Raw genomic sequence first — 21,988 nt, 5'->3', positions numbered from 1 at the left:
ATTCTGGTACAGCTAGGTCAATGCTCTCTTTAGCAGTGGGGAAATCACCAGATTAATTGACGGAACGTGAATAATTTGTAAAATTGATTCTGTCGCATGTTTTTCTCCAATTAATTCTTCCAAAACTACCTCCAGTATCTCTCTCCAAAGCTCCTTCCAATTTGTGTGTAATTCGATAATTTTCAGCACTGGACAACCCCCCCCTTTTTTTGATGTTTATGCGTGTGTATGGATATCTTTTTGGCTCCTCACTCCACCGTCAATATTTATTCTTCAACAACAAGGCAACCCTCAATTATGTGTCTCTCTCTATGATATGGTGTGTGGAAATTATATAATAATATTGGCTCCTCTCTCCTCAATTCCCTTTGTACATTTTTTTCTCTAAAAAAAAAAATAAAAATCAAAGCCACCAAATTTGACTAAAGGAAAAAAGTGACTCCAATTGCTCTGAAATACGTGCGTGCGTGTGTGCTTCAATTTTGTATGAGAAATATAGTCCTCGTTTGACCCCATTACCTGAAAATGAAAATAGGGAAACAGTATTTTTTTGAAAAATGAGTTGTTGAAAAAGAAAGAAAAGTTTTCGATTTACTTGTAATATTATTTTATGAAAAATTGTGTGATTGAAAATAAGAGGGAGAAAAATATAATGTAATGTAATTTAATTTAATGGGGATTAAACGGGGCATAAATTGGTTAGTCCTCTCCTCCTCCTTTTTATTGTTTTCTGTGCACATATCACTACTACCTTAAAGAGGCAATCCTGTCATTTACTGTTCATTTGGGAAGTATTTTCGATTTTCCCATTTTACCTTCAGCAATGGTTTATTTCTTATACCTTCTTCACCTCTTCTCTTTGCCTCACATTCGTTCCTCCCTTTACAAACTACAGAAGAACCTCAAAATCTACCCATAGCCATAAAAGATTCCCCACAGATCTCGTTTATCTCAGCCCCAAATTCGTTCTTCCTCTTTCGAACTATACAAGAACTTCAAAATCAAAAGAAAATCCTAAAAAAATCCCCATAGATCTCGTTTACATCTGAGAAATCGAAATCCTCAGAAGACCCTTTTCCTCTTCTTTTGTATTGTTGTCGACGAAGTGTTATGGAGGAAGCTATTCTTCTTTCTTCATCGCCGTTCGATTGCAAGCTCACTACACAAACAATTACCCACAGAAAAAGTTTAGTTTTTTCGATATGTTTTACGAATCTTGCTCATGTCCTTTATTTTATACTTTCTACTTACTTGGGCATTTTTCTTGGTCAAGCACTTCAGCTCCTAAAAAGCTTATTCACACAAATTTGATATTCTTAGGAGTTGACAGATGATGTGGCCGAGTTTAAAAGAAAATCATCACTCATGATTCTCACATGGGCCTCTCCACTGCATCGCCAGTAAGTGGTTTTATTTTTCTTGAATATAAATTTTGTATTTTACTTACTGGTGGTATGAATCCAATATTTGGTATTCTGATTGAACATGGGATATAGTTGAACCCAGTGATGTGAATTTTTTGGAGTACTGTGAAATTTGGAGAGTAGAATGAGGTGTGTTAGGCTGGATTGTATTCGGAAGATGTTGAACATTATCCTTTGGTGTAATTGTTATATTGGTTTTGTACGTTCTACCACGATACCACTATAATTGGAGGATTTGTAATAGTATTTGACTTATATAAACCATAGTCTGTAATTGATTGAATGGGGAAGCAATGTAACAGTTCTTTAGAAGTAGATACATGTACCAGGGTTCTGGGGAGGATTATTGTTACGGCGACTCTACTTCTTGTATTATTATATGCCCTTCCATGTTATATTTTCAGTGATTTCACTATTTCGTAGAGTTAGAGACCAATCCGTGCAAGCGAAAAAGTTGTGGTATTAAATTCAATCAATACAAAGATTATCTTATGTGAAATTTTATTGAAGAGAAGAATCAAAAATTATTTAATTGGTTAAAGTTCACAACATGGTGCATGATGAAAGAAATATTTTGTTGGGAGATATTTGGAGGTTTCATATGCTTGTCTTTTTAACTTATAAGTGGGAATTAACTCAAATAAAAGTCTTCTGTGGCGAGGTTAAGTAGCAATGTTGTTAGATTGTCAAAGTCTACATTGTTTTCTGCTCTTTTTTACGCCTTCTGCTGCATAGAATCCCATACTTATTCTCTTGATAGTTTATTAGGGGGAATATGATACATGCTTGTTCTTTTGAATCCCAAGCCAACTTGTTTGTAATTGTTCCATTTGTATTGTTGATTCCATTGTGTCATGGTATTGGTTTCTAAATGAATTTCATATCTTATATTCACCACTACTTTTGTGGGAAGTGCTTGTAGATTGCTAGAAGCCAAAATGTATCATTTGTGTATGCATTGTGCCATAAATGTGCCAGCCTGAAAGAAATACATTTATTGTGTTCAGAACTACTTTAAAATGTTCTAGTCCGCCGTGTTTAACATTTGGTTAAGCTTTAATAAAATAATGCATATGTTGTGAAATGAATATAACAAAAGATTTTATTCTTTTCAAGAAACACAATATTGAGCAATTTTTAAATTTTTATTCCTCAATATTTTATCAATGTATCGTTGTTTTCAAAAAGTTTATAGTGTCTCAATCTTTTGGCCCACTGTAACCTGTGGTTCAATGGTAATTTTCATGTATATGTGTGCTCATTCTTGTTGATATTTTCTGGTGATTTATTCTGAAATTTTGTATTATTTCGACCAACTACCTTGTTTGTATTTGTGAGGTCCTATCCTTAACGTGCTTGAATTATTCTGAAAATATCATGTAGGGTATTTCCTGAGTGATTTATTAAGTAAAAGAATATTTTCTATTTCAGGTGGAGACCATAAATTTTGCACTGGAGGAATTTCTGGACAAGAATGAAATAATTCAAGAATGCAGATCTCTTAATGAATGTCTTATTAAATTGTAAGCTTCTGATTCTCTCATCATGCTAAAATTTTATAATAATTGCTTTTGATTCTTCTTTATTCCATTTTATATATAGTTCTAGACTACTACCATATCATCCCTTTTAATAAATTTCCCTAGCATAATTTGGTCACGAGAACAATTTTTAGCTCATTGTTGCACTAATTATTTTTCAAGCTTTCAACCAAGAGCAAGTCTTGCGAAAAAATATACTAGACAAGAAATTCGAAAGTTCAAGAAATTGATGACACAGCAATGGGATTCAGGCTTCTGAGGTTGCACGGGTATAAGGTTTCTGCAGGTAGAGTTTTTGACTTCTAGAAATGATGACGGCGAAGTAATGTAAATGACAAAAGTACAATTCACCAAGGTTTGTTGGGATTGTATCATTTCTTTTGGATTAAAATGGCAGAAGTAATGTTATAATTTCACGAAAATCTTATCTATAAGTATGCTGGCGTGTGCTATTTAGGGAAAGAATGTATCTGATTGTTGTTGTTTTGCAGGCGAAGTGTCTAGCATATGCAAAATGTGTTCTTCAATTGTCTCTAAACTATCTTTGTTGCATATAATTCTGAAACATAGGATGACAATTTTCTAGGATCTATGAATCTTTGTCACGAGGCAAATATGTGAAGCGGCCAATTACATAATTAGTTTAAAATGCATTTAAAAAAAAGTAATGATATTTATGAGTAAATAGGCAAAAATTGATAGGTTTACGTCTTTTTGATATGTAATTATTTTATGAATTTCTTTGTCCTATTTGATACCCTATAAATCATGGCATTTAATTAAAATTTTACGAGTTAATAAATGTTTTTAATGAAATTAATGTGAACTTACGATGTTCATCTTTGACATGCTTTATATGTTAACCAATATGTTTCCTCATTTTCAAGGATTGGTGCTTGCAACCCTCCTTGTCATTACTCCTTGTGTTGTGCATCAATGCAATGTCACTTATGGACTCTTGAATGGTGAATGAGTTTTGCTATTGTTTTTTTCAACCAAAATGTTGCCTTGTGCAAGAATTTGGGTCTTGAGGAAGGATATGTGGCAAATGATATTTAAAGTAATGGAACTACTTCGTTGTAGTTAGTTTATTATATGTAAAAATATATTAGCTTAATAAGAAAAAATCTCTCTCTAACTCGCCGTGTACGGAGACTTAGTCTCCATGTCTCCGTACATTTTTTTTAACTTTATAAATAATTATTTTTTTATCAATTTAAATTTCTTTTTAATTCTTTTCTCTTCCAAATAAAACTTAATCTTTCAGTTTTAATGAAAAAGTTACTTGTAAGTTAAAAAAATTGAAGAGAAAAGAATTAAAAAGAATTTTAAATTGAAAAAAATTATATATAATGTAAACTAAATAATGTAAATATAATAAAAAAAATTAAATTGAATTTTGCCTCCGTGCACGGAGACATTAGTCTCCATGCATGGAGACAAAAATTTGTTTCTATTTCTTTTTTTATTTTTATAACTTTATAGATAATTTTTTTTATCAATTTAAATTTCTTTTTAAATCTTTTTTCTTTTAAATAAAACTTAATTTTTCGATTTTAACGAAATAATATTTATATATTCTTTATTTAATTTTTGTAACTTTCTTTTATTTTGTTTTTATTGTATTTTTTTTTGGGAAATGGTTTTAAATTTCTTCTCTTTATATTATAAATATTTTTTTCGATTTAAATTTCCTTTTAATTCTTTTAAATCGACAGTGTTTTGTTCCATTTTATCCCACTGTAGCATTTTTTAAATGTGAAAATCATGCCTTGTTTCTTTTTCTCTTCTCTCTGTGTAATTCCTATCAAGAATCCACCAAAAAAAAAAAGTCTAAACAACATTCGATTATAAATTACGTTTTCCAATTCTTAAATTTCTTGACAAGAATTGACACAACCAAAGAGAATTAATCGATGCAAAATTAACTGATAGTTAAAAGCATGATAACCATCTAAATTTTTTAAATGTGAAAATCATGCCTTGTTTCTTTTTCTCTTCTCTCTGTGTAATTCCTATCAAGAATCCACCAAAAAAAAAAAAGTCTAAACAACATTCGATTATAAATTACGTTTTCCAATTCTTAAATTTCTTGACAAGAATTGACGCAACCAAAGAGAATTAATCGATGCAAAATTAACTGATAGTTAAAAGCATGATAACCATCTAGAATTTACAGAATCGAACAAGATTCTCATTTCTAAATGATAATGGAAGAGCAGATTGTATTATAATTGAGAGCATGAGAATATAATTTTTTTTAATATGTATCTTGTATTATCATTTTGCTGCTGATTTTTGTTCATTGACACGTTTTCAATAAATTTGACTGTAAAAAAGGAATAATCTTAAAATTTCTCTAAAAATCGAAAATTGGAGTTGTTATTAGCTTAAAGAAAAAAAAAAGAAAAAAAGGGAAAAAAATTTGAACAAAGTGCATGGACTGCACTCTCCATGCATGGAGAGTACACGTGTGAATCATTGAATTTAACATCACAGGGATCAATTATCAAAAGACAGTACACATGCAACATTGAATTTCTGATCAATTATATTAACAAAAGACAGCTCCCATGCATTGTTTTTATTTTCCTAGTCATATTAGTTTTATTTTTGGCCTTGTTAGCCTAAACACCAACATTATGTGGTCGGATTTTCAGTTCAATAGATTTTTTTGAAATTCTCCAATCGATGGAGAATTTTACAATTTTGATACGTTGTGGATTGTTAACTTGACATTTACATGAATTGTACTTTTCATGGGTTCTTCAGTTGGAGAATCTTTTCAAGGAGTTTTCTTATTTTTGCAAGGTTTTATGATTTTTCTTTTCTATAAGGTCAATATTTAAAAAAGACAAATAACGAGGGGGCAAAACTCATATGTTTTTAAAAAAATATGATATATATGTCATTAAAGTTTTTTTTTTTTAAATTCTTATTTTCAAAATATATATGAGATCAAAACATAACTTAAGTAATAAGAGTGAAGTTCTATCGTGTCTATGGCCCGAATTTAAGAGGGTGTTTAACACCAATTTTTATGAAAAAATGAATTTTAAAATAGTAGATTGATGGAGAATATGTGGATAAAAATAAGGAATTTTTTTTATTTACGTGTAATATTATTTTAATAAAAAATGTAAGGTTGAAAAGAGGAGAAAAAATGTGAATCAAACGGGGCTTAAATTTCATTTAAAAGGGATGGGTTAAACTAAAAAAAAAAAAAAAAAAAAAAAAAAAAAAAAAGAATTACCAAAAAAAAAAAGAAAAAAATTACAGGCAAAAATAAAAAGAAATAAAAAAATTTATTATAAAGTTTTTAAATTAAATTGAAATAATTGAAATTAATAATAAATATTATTTAATGAAAATAAAAAAAATTACGTTTTATTGTGAAACGAAAGGAATTCAAAAGAATTTTAAATAAAAAAAATTATTTATAATATGAAGAAAATAGAAATTTATAAAAAAAATTCAAAAAATTATAATAAAAACAAAATAAAAGAAAGTTACTAAAATTAAATAAAGAATATATAAAAAAATATTTTGTTAAAATTGAAAAATTAAGTTTTATGATGGAGAAAGGAATTTAAAAAAATTTTAAGTTGAAAAAAAAATATTTATAATATAAAAAAAATGAAAAGAAAAAAGGAAAAAAAGGGAAATAAAAATTCCCTCCATGCACGGAGATAAACCCTTTCGTACACGTAGAGAAATCCATCCATTTATGGAGAGATTTCTCTCCATCCATAATGTGTCCAACTCCACACATAGTGGGATGGAGAATTCTCTCTATTCCAATTTTTTTTTTTTTTTTGGTAAATAATTTTTTTTGATTGAAAAAAAAAATTGTTTTTAATTTTTTTCTTTTTATAATAAAACTTAATTTTTTAAAATTTTAACTAAACAATATTTCTAAATTTTTTGTTTAATTTTTATAACTTTAATTATTTTGTTTTTATTATATATATATATATATTTTTTTAAATTTTTAAATTTTTTTTTTCTTTATATTATAAATACTTTTTTTCGATTTAAAATTTTTTTAATTCTTTTTATTTTACAATTTTAGTTAAATAATATTTATTTTTACTTTTAATTATGTCAATTTTATTTGAAAAGTGTATAATAACTTTTTTTTTTGTTTCTTTTTATTTTTGCATGTAATTTTGTTGTTGTTTAATTTGTTAAATCCTTAAATTTCTTTTATTCATCAGTTGGATTGGATAAAGTGAAGTAGTGTGTGAAAATGGAGAAATACTGGATTGGAGGTGACCATGCACGGAGTCTGTTTTACAAATATGAATATATCATATTCCTCACTGATCCATCGGCCTTCATCTCTCTTCGCCAATAATTTTAACAAATAGTTATATAAAATAAAATCAAATATCATACAATATAAAGTATAATACCAAAAAACTACTCAAAGTCAATAGATATCTCAAATGATTCATAACTATATGACCCATGCCAAAAAATTCGAATAACATAAATTGCAATTTCTATCTTACAAATATAACATGACATAGATTATAATCAAATAACACATAGATTACAACTCTCAAAAGCTAGATAAAACGCAATTTTTTTTTTTAGTTTTTTCAATTTCAAGTGTTAATTTTCGATCTTAGCCAAAATAACGTTCATTGAATATTTTGAATTTTAATTTGATTGGGTTTTTCTCTCGTATTGACATTTAAAAAAATAAAAAATTATTAGTAGTTTTAAATCAACATGTCCGACCTTTTTTTATGTCACTATCCATGTAGCTTAGAAGTGCTTGTAAAAACGAGTGATGTTGGATTTCACAATTTCCTCAAATTCATTTAAGATCTTATGAAACTTTAGGAATAAGAATTAAAGATCCAAACCATGCGCAATAGGGGCAAAGAATTAGGGATCTAAACCACGCGCAATAGGAAAAACCCTATGATTATCCTTGTATTACCATGAATTAACTTCTCCAAATAGTTTTCATCGAAGAATTTTATTGCACATTTCATTCAAGATGAGTAGAAAATTATGCCATAGTATTGAAACTATTGGTAAAGTGGTAAACCTTTGGAAGTTCGTGAGGAATAATGTTATCATATAGATGTACCATGAAAACATTTATAAATTAACATGAACATTCATAGTGGTGCCGGTGCTAAAATCAAATTATTGTTCTGACTTCCGAGTTTCAACATTATGCACTCCGATGATTATTATCTCATGGGTAAAGAGTTGCACCAGTATTAACAATTTTTGGATAATATAAATTCTATACATTCCATATTGATAATAACATAATAAATACAATCGTCGTGCATCACACGAGACAAAGACTAGTATAGTTAAAAGAGACGTTTTATTCAATAAAACAACGTGAAAGCATATAAGTACAGCAACAAAGTCCTTTGCGTACCCAAATGTGAATTGTAGGAACAAAAGCTGTACAAACTTTTCCATGAAAATTGGATTCATCGGTCAAATAGGAGCCTATAAGAGATGGTATGCAAATAAAGCTCAAAACAAGACATGGGGATTATTTATATGCAAATGGAGGTTTGCCTCCTTCGAGAAACTTGATAACTCACAATATCCATCATAGACATCATGATTAGATTTTATGGGACGTTGATATTGTCGAGATTCTACCCAAATCACCGCCAAAAGTTTCGCAATCTCAATCATTCGAGGACGATCTAAGCTCATCATCCCTTCATTTAATGTCCCCCATATTTCCAAATCTTTAGGTTCATTCGCCTTTTTTCGCATGTTTAAGAGTTCAAATAAATTAAGGGTTTAAATTCTCAACTAAATATTTCTGCTCCAATCATGTTTATGAAATGATATCGGTAACACCCCAAAATTTAAGTCAATAAAATTTGGGGCGTTACAGAGAATGTGACAAAATTCATATGTGAAAATGCACCAAAATAGGAAAGACCTCTAAACCACGTTTTTTACATGAAAACTCACAAAATTAGGCATTTAGGTTGTGGCAAATGATCTCCTTCCATTGTGATATGAGGTCATTGGAGTGTAAGAAGATGCATATTTTGGAGTTTGCAAAGTAAGGTGATTCAATGACGAGTGTGTTTTACTCATGAGTTTAAACCATTTTTAACTTGATTGTGAGCTAAATTTTACGAGCATTGAACGTTTTTAATGTGTTTATTAGTATTATTTTGTAGGATTGTTGAGATGGTGAAAGACACGAAAAAAATTCATCCAAAAAAATTATTGACATAGATCGAAAAGAAAAAATGTGAAAATTGACGAAAAAGGGCAAGATTCAAACTATGGGGACTAAAATTTAAATACTAAAAAATTGTGTCAAACCTCATGATGAAGATTTGAGAATGCTAGGAGTCAATTGAATGCAATTAGAAGTCAAAAGGGGTTAAATATGACCAAAATATTTTTACGAATCAATTTTCAACCGCATAAGGATGTTCCATATTCTCAGCGGGAGATCGAGATATATTTTTAGCCTAGTAAACATACAAATTGGAAAAGAGCTATTTAGTAAAGTTGTAGCCTTTTGAGTTAACTTTTCAATGTATTTTGAATCGTCTCAATTGGATACTAAAAGTTGTGAATGGCAACCGAATTTGACAAAAGTGCTTATGCACTATCCTGCAGTGCCCAATGCTATGTTGCTGATTTTTTTGAAAGTCAGTACCCGATCATAGCGCCTAGGCGCCTCGATGCCGTTAAATAGGGTTTCAAGTGCAATTTATCTTTTAAAAAATCCTAATTCAACTAAAACTCTTTCAAGACTTGAAGAAAACATAAATACAACCTTAGAGAACACAATTTGAGGGGATTTTACACATTGAGAGGGAAACAAATACAACTTGAGATTGAGAGCGCAAGATCAAAAGTGAGAAAAATACATAATCATCAAGATCAAATAGCAAACGCTGGGGCTATAAGACTTTTGAGGTTGAAAAAGATTCTTGATGTAAAATTCAATTCTTTCCATGATCAAGATTTCAAAACCCTGGTTATCCTTTTTCTTCCATTATCATGAGTAACTAAATTTATTATTAGGGTAAACAGTGTAACCTTTTGAGACCCTTTATCATTTTTATTCAAGATTTAAGATTCTTTATGCATATATGTTGATTTCAATTATGTTCTAAATGCTTCGAATTTTATGGTCAATTATTCAATGATTTTTTGAACAATAATTTCATAGAGATGCAAATTATTTGTTTAGACCATATATTAAATTAAATTAATATAACGTGTAGAGATACTTATATTAATTATTACGATTTTATATGAATTATTAGAACCAATCTTTCATTTAGCTTGAAGTAGTTAAAGAGATTCAATGAGAACTCGAGAGAGGTAAATTGAATACAATAGGAAAATTCAATCAAACACTACTTTAGATTTTATGAATCGTGATTTAAGACTTAAAGATGATCAATAGTTGAAATTGTTCCACCCTAATATTCGTTTATTATTTGAGTTATCAATCAATCTTTGTGTGCATCTGCATATTGTTAAGTAGCTAGATTAAAAAATCACAACTGATCACTATTCTTGTTTATTTTCATCAAATAGAAGTTGAACATAATAAATTAAGTATTAAAATATAGTCATTGTGGGAATGATAACCCTGACTCACTGGTCCATTATATTACTTGTAACGATTTGTACACTTGTGAGACATAAAATTGACAACATTCAACCACACAAAAAGATCTTGAAATTCATCTTTTCAAGTAAGAATTCTTGAACAGAATTTATGTTCAAACATGTTGCGAAATATTATGTTGGTATAAGAGCTTTTAAGGTTGAATTTTTTACAATATTTCATGCTTAGTTATGTTATTACATGATTCCATTGAGTTATGAATCCTGTACGTAAACCTTTGAAACCTTTTTTTGAAAAAGAAAAAAAGACATATTTCATTCAACAAAAGTGTTGTGAACACATGACGAAAAACAAAGCGGAATACAATCAAGCCAATGAGAAATTACATCACAAGAAAAGCCACATGAAGCAAGAAGATGGGCTACCATATTCTTTGTACGAGGAATATGGTAGCAAGAGCCACGTCTTGTTTCACGAAGAAGGTGTAAAATATCCGCAGCAATATTCCAATATGGGCCAAAACAACATCCTCTAATCAAACCGTGAATAACACGAATAGCATCATGTACAATCTTCTAGATAGAGAGATTATGATCACGGCAAAGGAAAGACCAAACTTGAATTTTGGATATGCAAGTCTAAAATGGCATAATTGACCGAGAAAATAAAGATTTACATTTAAAAAATATATCTTCATTAATATTTTGATCATCATTTTCATTCGTTTGATCATTTTATTAATATTTTGCTCATCATAAGAAAATACATATTTATATTTAAAAAAATTTATAGTGTATTTAATACAAACAATCAATTCAAGTGATCAAAAGAAAAAACATATAACCAATATTCAATCAAATAAAAAAAATTCTTTAAATATAAGTTAAATTGGATATAATCAATTCAGTCACATTCTATGTGCACAAATAGGATAAAAGAAAATGCAAATTTAGGTTTTATTTATTTGAAAATTTGATTGGAAAGTGAAAATTTGTAGTAGATATTATAATTTATAGAAAAATTTTAGAGAAATTTTAAAAAATTAGAAGGGTTAAGGTTTTGGTAAAAAGGTTTGAGGTGATCGTAAAATAGAGCAAGAGAAAAGAAGAAAGAAAAAATTCAAATTTATTGTGATTTTATCCCCATTTGGTGGAGGTTAAAATTAGATTTTTAGTATATTTTGATAAAAGTTAATGATTCCATGAAATATGTTATTAAAATTAATTGTTAACTTTGATTTATATTAAAATATAGATTTCAATTGATACCAAACTGAATTTATCCACACACACACACACAAAAGGAAAAAAATTCAAATCTCAAAAGTTGGGGGGTCACATGACCCCCCTTGGGTCCGTCCATGTATATATATACATAAAGATTTACTGCATTTTATTTGTTGATTTTTGTGCAGTTTTATAGATTTGGTTAGAAAGTTATTTTTAATGAGCTTTGAACTCTAAATTTGGACTTAAAATGAAGGAGTTATGGCAATTCTAAATTTATGTGACTTTGCTGAAAATTTGAAGATGACAAAAATTGCTGTTTAGTCCCTGGTTCCGAATTGCAGAGCAGTCCCTTATATTCTGAAAGTTTCAGACTGAATCCAGTGGTTATGAAAATTTCATATTGGACCCTCAGAATCTGAAAATTTCATATCGGTCCTGAAGATCCTGGATGTTTCAGATTGGTCCCTGAAAATCTGAAAACACAGATAGGCTACTGTAAATTTTGAAAAGTGCAAATTAGTCCCAAATGTTTTGAAATTTTTTTATTGGACCTAGAAAATTATGGATTTTCAAATCATGGGTTGGTCCTTGATAGTTCAATTTTCGAAATTATGTATTTGCTCCCTATTACTCCAGTGTAGATAATTTTGTCGGATATTGTTTTTGAAAATTACATATTGGACCTTAAATTAAATTCTGAACATTACATTTTAAATTCATAATATTTATTTAGGGATTCTGTTACCTAGTGGGAGGTAATTTTTTTTTTTAATTTTTGTGCTCCCAATTTTTGAAAGATACGTAGAAAGTATTTTTGACCCATTCGGTTGTAAACAATATTTTGAAGATTATATTTAAGTCAGAAAAATACAATTTGGTGTCAATTTTTTATTTTTATTTTTAATGTTTTCGTGTTCCACATTCTTGAGTGGTGTTGGCCTTGGCTTGATTGTGTGATTCATTACGACATGTTTGTTGGGAATCTACTTATACATGCACAGAGGAAAATTAAAATTATTTTGATTCCTACCGAAGATCCCTTTGTGTTTAGATAGAAATCTTGATAAAGATTATACCTTTGAAGAATTCTACAAATCTTTTGCTTTTCTTTTCTTCCTGCAATATTGATTCGCCACTCACAACTGTCCAATTGTCCAACCTCCAACGGTGATCCACACAGAGAATAAGGTTGCAGTTACCAGGGTTACTTCTCTTGTGCTTGCAAAAATAATTATGAGAAAAATCATATGAATTGAAAACTCTAGCCATNAGGTTGCAGTTACCAGGGTTACTTCTCTTGTGCTTGCAAAAATAATTATGAGAAAAATCATATGAATTGAAAACTCTAGCCATATATTTATATAAGTCCAAACGGGTCTGACCTGATCCGGTCCAATATGGAATTAATCCATTTAATTAAATCCGGTTTGTGAATTAATTAATCCAATTAATTAATTCGGGCCTATAAATAACCAATCCAATTAATTAATTTATCCAACGATTGTTAAATTAATTAATTGACAAATTGCAATCTTTTAATTCTCTTTTTGTTGTGACCCATCAGGTTCCCGATCACGATGTCTAATGACGTGAAATATTATTTTGATCTAATCAAAATTGATAAATTAAAACACTCTTTTAATTTATCACCAATTCACACTCGTCGTCCCAGATTGACATCTAACAATGTGTCAGGAAATATATATAACGCTCCGACTCGCATGGACGGAAACGTCACTCAAACCATTGTACTTTAGCCGTAAAGTTAGTTCAATATATTTTTAGTAGAAGGTATAAAGATTAAATTTTAGAATTTAATTAAAGAATTTTATTTATTTTTATTTAAACAATAATCCATTCTAAAAGAAAACAATTAAAAAAATATTTTTAGAATGGGTTCCATGCATGTAACTACTATTGACGTGAAATTTTGGCAAAACTTAAAAAGTAATGTTGCTGTTCCAGTTTTTTTGTCTCAAATAGTAATTGTCAAAATAAATTTTTTTTCATAGCTATCGACCTTGAAATTTCATCAAATTTTAATGTAAGCTAGTAAACTCCTTATAATATGACATAGTCAAAAATTAGCTTTCGTCGACGTCATATGGGGTATTAAAATATTTTTCAAAACTTAACAGCGACCCAGTTGAAAGGTAAATCGATGCAGTTCACTTAAAATGGCATATAAAATTCCACCGACATCAAAACCACATGATTTCAATTTTATTCAGTAGTTAATCCATGAGACTATCAAATCCAATTTGTTTCATCCAAAAATTCCAAGTAACAAGTAAGTTATGAATTTTTGAAAACAAGGGTAGAAGTTGAAAAAAGAGACAGCACCCAGCACAGTTTACTTAATGTGATATATTACCATATAAAAATACCAAGTAACGGAAGCTTTATGATTTTTTTTTAAAATAAGGCAGAAACTGAAATTTCTGAAAAGACATCAAAACTTTAAGTCCCTAACTTTTTTTTTGTATACGGTGATTTGTAAATTTATTCCTATGACGCATATCTACTTTCAAATATAATTTATTCATAATGAGTGTTTGTAAAATAGATCCACACAATACTCATAGGAATCAAATTTAAAGAAAGTGTAAACATCTCAAAATCAACTAAAGATGTAAATCACTGGCTTCTCCATGACATGTTGTATCATCCTTTACCATCATCTACGTCCCAAGGAAAATCCATTCATCCTGTAGGAAGGGAATTAACCCATGATTTTGAAATTTAATAGATATCATCGGTGCAATTCGTTATCAAATTAGAAATTCCAAACTATAGATTCATACTGTCGTACGTAGATGGATTTCCGGCAAAATAAGATATCTATAGCATTATCATAGCACGTAGAGACGGAGAATGATCATTCAAACTATAGTAGTGCCGAAGCACCATATCCGGAGGTAACATTTCATTCAACTTTTAACGAAAAATCAAATTTGAAAATGAAATAACACTTGCACCTCAACCTACCTTGAATTTTCTTGGATAAAAGAACAAAATGTATAGAAAGCATTCCTTCTTCTCACCCTTGTTATTCTTTAAGCTTAACTTGATATGAAATATATTTTTTTTGAGAGAAAATGAGATGAAATTCCGATTTGAAGAGGAGTGTAGTGAAAAAGTGTCCTTCCACTTCTATAACCTTTCTTTTTAATGAAAAATTAAGTGGAGGAGTTGTATTATAATTAAATTTAGTCTTTAACTAAGAATTTGAAGAGTCTCTAAGCCATAAAAATAATTCATATGAAAGTTTTATAAAACATCTACATGGTGACTCGAACCTAGATTGCCTATATAAAATATCATGTAGATGACCATTGTGGCAATCCAATCATTCATTAAATCTTTGTAATCAATTTTACTTAAACTTAATCTCTTAAATTACTGGGCTTTTAATTAACTTATGACTTGGGCTTTCGTAATCTTACATAGGTTGAGCTTCTCGTGGTGCTAGATCATCATAAAATATTAGCATAATTCCATTTTATTTTTCTCGGCTACTACAACCTTTACACCTTAAATAAAATTTCCTCGAAATTTACCTTATGGTTGGACAAAGAGTGTTGGGTATTTGTCTTTAACTTCTTTTTCTCTTTCCCAAGTAGCTTCTTCTACTCCATGATTATTCCATTGCACCTTGACCAGTTGAATCTCCTTGTTCCGTAATTTATGTACCCTTCGATCCAGTATCTTGATCGGTAATTCCTCATTAGATAAGTCCTTTTGTACTTCCAAGGATTAGTAGTTGATCACATGATCAGGATCATGCATATACTTTCTGATCATCGATACATGAAACACATTATGAACTGCCGATAATTCAAGTGGCAACACCAATCAATAAGCCACATTTCCAACCCAGTCATGTATTTCAAAAGGTCCGATATAACGAGGTCGTAGTTTGTCTTTCTTGCCGAACCTAAGTACACCCTTTATTGGTGCCACCTTTAGAAAGACTTTCTCTCCAACTTCAAATTCCAAGTCTTTTCTCCTGGTATCTGCATAACTCTTTTGTCTATCTTGCACGGCCTTTATTCTGGTACGGATCTTATCAATGACTTCAATGTTCTTTCAATGATCTCTGATCCCAAAAACTCTCTTTTCTCCAATTTCATCTCAATGAACAGGTGATCTGCATTTTCTACCATAGAGAGTTTCAAACTGTGCCATTCCAATAGTTGTTTGGAAACTGTTATTATATGCAAATTCTACCAGAGGTATATACGATTCCCAACTGCCTCCTAGATCCAAAACACAAGCCCTTAGCATATCTTCCAAAGTTTGAATGGTCCTTGATAAGTGTATTTTTGCACACTTATTTAGGTCACAAACATGACTTAATAATGAGCAAAATAATTGAATTGTGATTTAATCTCGTACATTTGTGAATTGTAGGGAACAACGATGAACATGGTGAAATTCAGGAGAAAAGATGCAAAAAAGGACTAAAGTGACGCAAAGTGAAAGTTCAGGGACCAAAAGTGCAAATATTCAAAAGTTGATCCGATGAACAAATTGAGAAATCGATTAGGCCAATTACCAATTGACGATATCGTGGGGGTAATGAAATGAAAAGAATGAAGAGAAGATGATAAGAAGTGAAGATGCAAGTGGGAGGACCAAAACGCACATCTACCATAGTTTATAGTACTATGCGACCGCATAGTACTATCTTCTATCCGGTCGCATAGTACCATACCGAAATCAAAGAAGCTTTAAAAGTATACTCTATGCGACCGCATAGAGCAATTATCAAGTGAAAATTCAGTTTCCTTTTTCTTCCGAAACTCTTATGGAAACAATTTTTTTTAGGGTCCTATAAATACAAAAACTCGATCAGAACGTAAGGGATGCCATTTTTACATGTTTTTGGGAGACTTTGAAGGAGAAACGAAGGACAGAACAAGAGAACAACATTGCGCCAAGTGAAGATCGGATTGAAGATTGATTCGAGTGATGTCATTTCTTCAAATATTTTTTTGTTTTGTACTTTTTAGCACGTTAGGCTAGATTTATCACTACTAGAAGATCGATGAACCTTGTAACACTACGTTTAATTGTTGTTTTGGATTTTTGATGTATTTGAACACTAGTTCCGGATTTGATTGATTTATTTCGTTTTTATTTTCATATGATTATTGTGCACGTAATTATATGATTGTGGTAACCTATTTTATGCATTCAAAAGAAGGAAAATAGGTTCGACATAGTATAAATCATCATAGGGTCCGATAGGGGATAGAAATATACCTCTATGCCTTGTGTGAATCATTGGATATTCGTGAATTTTATAATGCATGTCGGTATATTAGTATTCGTCATAGAAATATAGTCGAATCATATATTGGGATAGGTTTGACATTACTCGAGAGAGATTGCTAAATTAAAATAGGAATATCGATTCATCTTTTGTGGAATTGTGTGTCAAATTTGCATAATTGACAATTGAACGAGTATTGCTTGGGGATTCATGATCCTAGTGCATTATTACATCCATTACTTCCATAAAATTCTTGTTAAATTGTATCCAAGTTATTTCGCACTTAGTATAATTCTTCATTCATAATTGCATCAACGGTTACATTTTGTTAGTTAAAGTACAAAACCTCAATTTGATTGTCGTGTTTCGGTTAAGGTCGTATTAGATTAATTCAAACTAATTCAATCCTCATGGGATCGATACTTGGACTCATAGTCCATTTTACTGCTTGTTAACGAACCGTACACTTGCGGTGGATTTTAAATCGTAATAAATAATTTCGCGAACAAGTTTTTGGCGCCATTGTCGGGGATTGAAATTTGGTTTTAATTTTATCTTTTGTGACACTAATTCAAACTTATCTAGACTAAATAGTTAGCTTACTAGGTTTAGTTGGTTATTACTTCAATTTAATTTTGTGTTGATTTTGCAATCTCAGGGCTTGTATGCAAGGAGCACCTGATAAAGATTTGGTTCCCATAGATCCAGAGATTGAACGCACATTCCGTCATAGGTAAAGAGAAGCAAGAGCTGCACAACAAATGGCTAACGAGCAAATTTGACCAATAATTCCACTCGACGAAGGCATGGCAGTTGAAGATGATGAGAATACAGTACTCGAGGACTTCATGGCTCTGTTGGTGGTCTAAAGTCAATCTAGCATTGTATATCCTCCATTTGGGCAACCGAATGTCCAGTTGAAAACAAATGTGATTCAACTATTTCAGAATAGGCATCAATACCATGGGATGGCTAGTGAAAATTCGCATATACACATATCCCGATTTCTGGATATGTGCCAACACTTCAGTTACCAGGGTATCTCGGACGATGCTATAAGACTGCGGTTGTTTCCATACACCTTACGGGATAAAGCACTTGAATGGCTGGATTCACTTCCTGTCGCAAGTATCACCACTTGGAACGAGCTAGCCTACAAATTCTGCACCAAGTTCTTCTTGCCAGCAAAGGTAGCCAAAATGCGGCATGATATCTCTATTTTCAGCCAAGGTGAGTCCAAATCATTTGAAGAGGCATGGAATCATTTCAAGAATATGTTGAGGAAGTGCCCGTAACATGGCTTTGACAAGAAGACACAGATCCAATTTTTCTACACTGGACTACTTCCATCCTTTAAGAGCATGGTGGATTCCTCATCTGACGGTTCTATCTCCACGAGAACAATTGATGGAGCATGGGAGCTATTTGAGAGAATGGCAACAACTTCAGCCATGTGGTTTATAGATCGCGTGGTTCAGACGAGATTGTTGGGGGTTTATGAAGTAGATACTTATTCTGTAGTGTCTGCAAAGATAGACTCTTTGTTCCATAAGGTTGAGAGCATTTCACAGACCGCCACTGCTAAATAAGCCAAGAAGCCAAGTTGTGAAGAATGTGGATCAGACCACAATACTGTTAATTGTTCAATTCTCGCACAAGGGGTCAAACACCCAAACTTCTCGTGGAATAATCAGAATCAAAACAGACCACAAGGTCAATATCAGCAGCAGGATAAAAAGCCACCATTGGAAGAGATGTTTGAAAAGTTCATGGTAACAACCAATCAGTATATGGAAGCCAACAATCAGTTTATACGAAAGATAGATGCAACTCTTCAAGACCAAAGTGCAGCAATAAAAAATTTGGAGACACAAATGTGACAGATGGCAATCTCCATGACGGGTAGAGCACCAGGAAATCTACCCAGCAACACTGAAATCAACCCTAAAGAGCACGCAAAGGCTATAACAACTAGAAGTGGAGTACAACTATCAGAGATACATGTAAAAAGATTGGTAGCTAGCAAGGAATCAGCACCAATCTCATATGACGAAATTGTAGAACAGACTGAACAAACAACAGGGGATGTGGTCAAGAAAAATTCCAATACATCACGGGGTACAGCTACCATTCCTATCAACCCTCATGAGCCTCCTATTCCATTCCCGCAGAGGTTGAAAAATCACAAATTGGATCAGCAATATAGTAAATTTCTTGAAGTCTTCAAGAAACTACACATCAACATCCCATTTGTCGAAGCACTTGTTCAGATGCCGAGTTATGCAAAATTCCTGAAGGATATCCTCTCCAACAAGCGTAAGAGAGAAGAACACGAAACAATGATGCTAACTGAGGAATACAGTGCCAGAATCCAGAGAAAGTTGCCTCCAAAACTAAATGATCCAGGGAGTTTTACTGTATCTTGCACTATTGGGAATTGTCATTTTGATAAAGCGTTGTGTGATTTAGGTGCAAGTATTAATTTAATACCTCTCTCTATTTTCAAGAAACTCTGCTTGGGAGAAGCTAAAGCCACAATGGTTACATTATAGTTAGCAGATCGATCCCTTACACATCCAAGAGGGATCATTGAAGACGTATTGGTAAAAGTGGAGAAGTTCATATTTCCAGCCGATTTTCTTATCTTGGATATGGAGGAAGATAAGGATGTTCCACTTATATTGGGACGACCTTTCCTAGCTACTGGAAGAGTGATTGTTGATGTTCAGAAAGGACAACTTATATTAAGGCTTGGCAAAGAGCAAATCTCGTTCAACGTGTTCAAGGCAATGAAATTCTCGACTGAGTCAGACAGCTGTTTCCAGATCGATGTAATTGACATAATAATTCAAGATACATTTCAGTTACATCATCCTTCTGATGCTTACGAGGCATGCATTGCACATTCTCAATCCACTCACACTGATTCGAGTGAGATTGAAACATGTGCACAATTTTTGGAAACTAATCCTCCATACATGCGCAGACGTTACTTCCAAGAGCTGGGAACTAGGTCTACAAAGTCAGTGCCATCTATTCAGCAACCTCCCAAATTGGAACTCAAGCAACGGAGAATAAAACAGCCATTGGATGGTCGATTGCAGATATCAAGGAGATCAGCCCGTCGCTATGCATGCACAAAATACTCATGGAGGAAAAATTTAAACTAAGCATTGATGGTCAGTGGAGATTGAATCCACACATGAAGAAAGTGGTTAGCGCTGAGGTATTGAAGTTGCTCAATGCAGGCTTTATCTATGCAATATCAGATAGTGCTTGGATCAGAAGAAAATAACTTTCACTTGCCCTTACGATACCTTTGCATACCGTAGGATATCGTTTGGTTTATGCAACGCTCCTGCAACTTTTCAGCACTGCATGATGGCGATCTTCTCAGATATAATTGAGAAATTCATCGAGGTATTCATGGACGATTTCTCAGTGTTCGGGTCTTTGTTTGATGAGTGCTTGGAGCATTTGAGTCTTGTGCTACATCGGTGTACGGAGACTAACTTGGTATTGAATTGGGAGAAATGCCACTTTATGGTACAGGAAGACATCATGCTAGGACACAGAATCTCAGCAAAGGGTATTGAAGTGGACAGAGCAAAGATTCAGGTGATCGAGAATTTACCACCACCTACATCCGTGAAAAGTGTTCGACATGCCGGGTTCTACAGAAGGTTCATCAAGGATTTCTTAAAGATTGCTAAACAATTGTGCTGTCTATTGATGAAGGAATCCACATTTGAGTTCACGGATGAGTGTCTGCTTGCTTTTAACACCTTGAAGGAGAAGTTGATTTAAGCACCCGTGATCATCACACTGGATTGGAATCTGCCATTTGAATTAATGTGCAACACCAGTGATTTTGCTGTTTGGGACGTCTTGGGACAACGAAGAAATAAGATATTTCACGTGATTTACTATGCAAGTAAGACCTTGAACGACGCTCAACTCAATTATGCCACTACAGAAAAAGAGCTCCTTGCCGTAGTATACATCTTTGATAAATTACGGTCATATCTTGTGGGATCAAAGGTCATCATTTACACAGATCACACTACTAACAAGTACTTAATGGAGAAGAAGGATGCAAAGCCACGTCTCATTCGTTGGATACTGTTGCTTCAAGAGTTTGACTTGGAAATCAGGGATAAGAAGGGCAGTGAAAACGTAGTGGTAGACCACTTATCTCGACTCGAGGCCACAGGACCGACAGAAACAGTGGAAATCAACGAAGTCTTCCCAGATGAACAGATTTTTGCTATGGAGGAGGTACCCTGGTATGCAGACATAGTTAACTACTTAGTCAGGTCTATTATGCCGCCTGATTACTCCAGTCACCAGAAGAAGAAAATTTTCTCTGAATTGAATTATTATTTTTGGGAGGATCCCATTCTATACAGGCGGGGGGCTGATCAGATTGTTCGTCGCTGCGTGCCTGAGGAAGAAGTGCCTTTGATATTAGAACATTGTCATTCATCTACATATGCAGGGCATTTTGGTGCTTCAAAAACAGCGGCAAAGATCCTTTAATCAAGTTTTTATTAGCCTACACTATTTAAAGATGCTTTTGAATTCGTGAAAAGGTGTGACCGATGTCAACGCATCGGTAATATATCCAGGAGAAATGAAATGCCTTTGAACAGTATCCTGGAGGTGGAACTATTCGACATCTGGGGGATCGACTTCATGGGGCCATTCCCCCCATCGTTCTCTAATCAGTACATATTAGTGGCTGTGGATTATGTATCGAAATGGGTAGAGGCAGTTGCATTGCCTACCAATGATGGGAAGGTGGTGATTGAGTTTCTAAGGAAACATATTTTTACCCGCTTTGGAACACCGAGGGCTATAATCACTGACGGGGGCAAACATTTCTGCAATCGTTAGTTTGAACAATTGTTGGCTAA

General features: G+C 32.2%; 1 protein-coding gene and 1 long non-coding RNA gene across 2 annotated transcripts; both read left to right on the top strand.

The window, feature by feature from the left end:
- Nucleotides 1-756: 756 nt before the first annotated feature.
- LOC111384716 lies at nt 757-3,550 on the top strand. Its single transcript, XR_002700949.1, has 3 exons — nt 757-1,400; nt 2,856-2,947; nt 3,128-3,550. It is a non-coding gene; the product is annotated as an uncharacterized LOC111384716 (long non-coding RNA).
- Nucleotides 3,551-17,878: 14,328 nt separating this feature from the next.
- On the top strand, nt 17,879-18,661 carry LOC111384705. Its single transcript, XM_023009022.1, has 4 exons — nt 17,879-17,932; nt 18,020-18,200; nt 18,298-18,302; nt 18,431-18,661. Exons 1-4 carry the CDS (start codon nt 17,879-17,881, stop codon nt 18,659-18,661), a joined length of 471 nt encoding a protein of 156 aa, XP_022864790.1.
- Nucleotides 18,662-21,988: the final 3,327 nt, after the last annotated feature.

Source organism: Olea europaea, unplaced genomic scaffold (genome assembly GCF_002742605.1).
Source record: "Olea europaea var. sylvestris unplaced genomic scaffold, O_europaea_v1 scaffold298, whole genome shotgun sequence".
Taxonomy (NCBI): Eukaryota; Viridiplantae; Streptophyta; class Magnoliopsida; order Lamiales; family Oleaceae; genus Olea; species Olea europaea.
The sequence above is the reverse complement of the archived record's forward strand: the minus strand, read 5'-3'. Positions and strand labels throughout refer to the sequence as shown.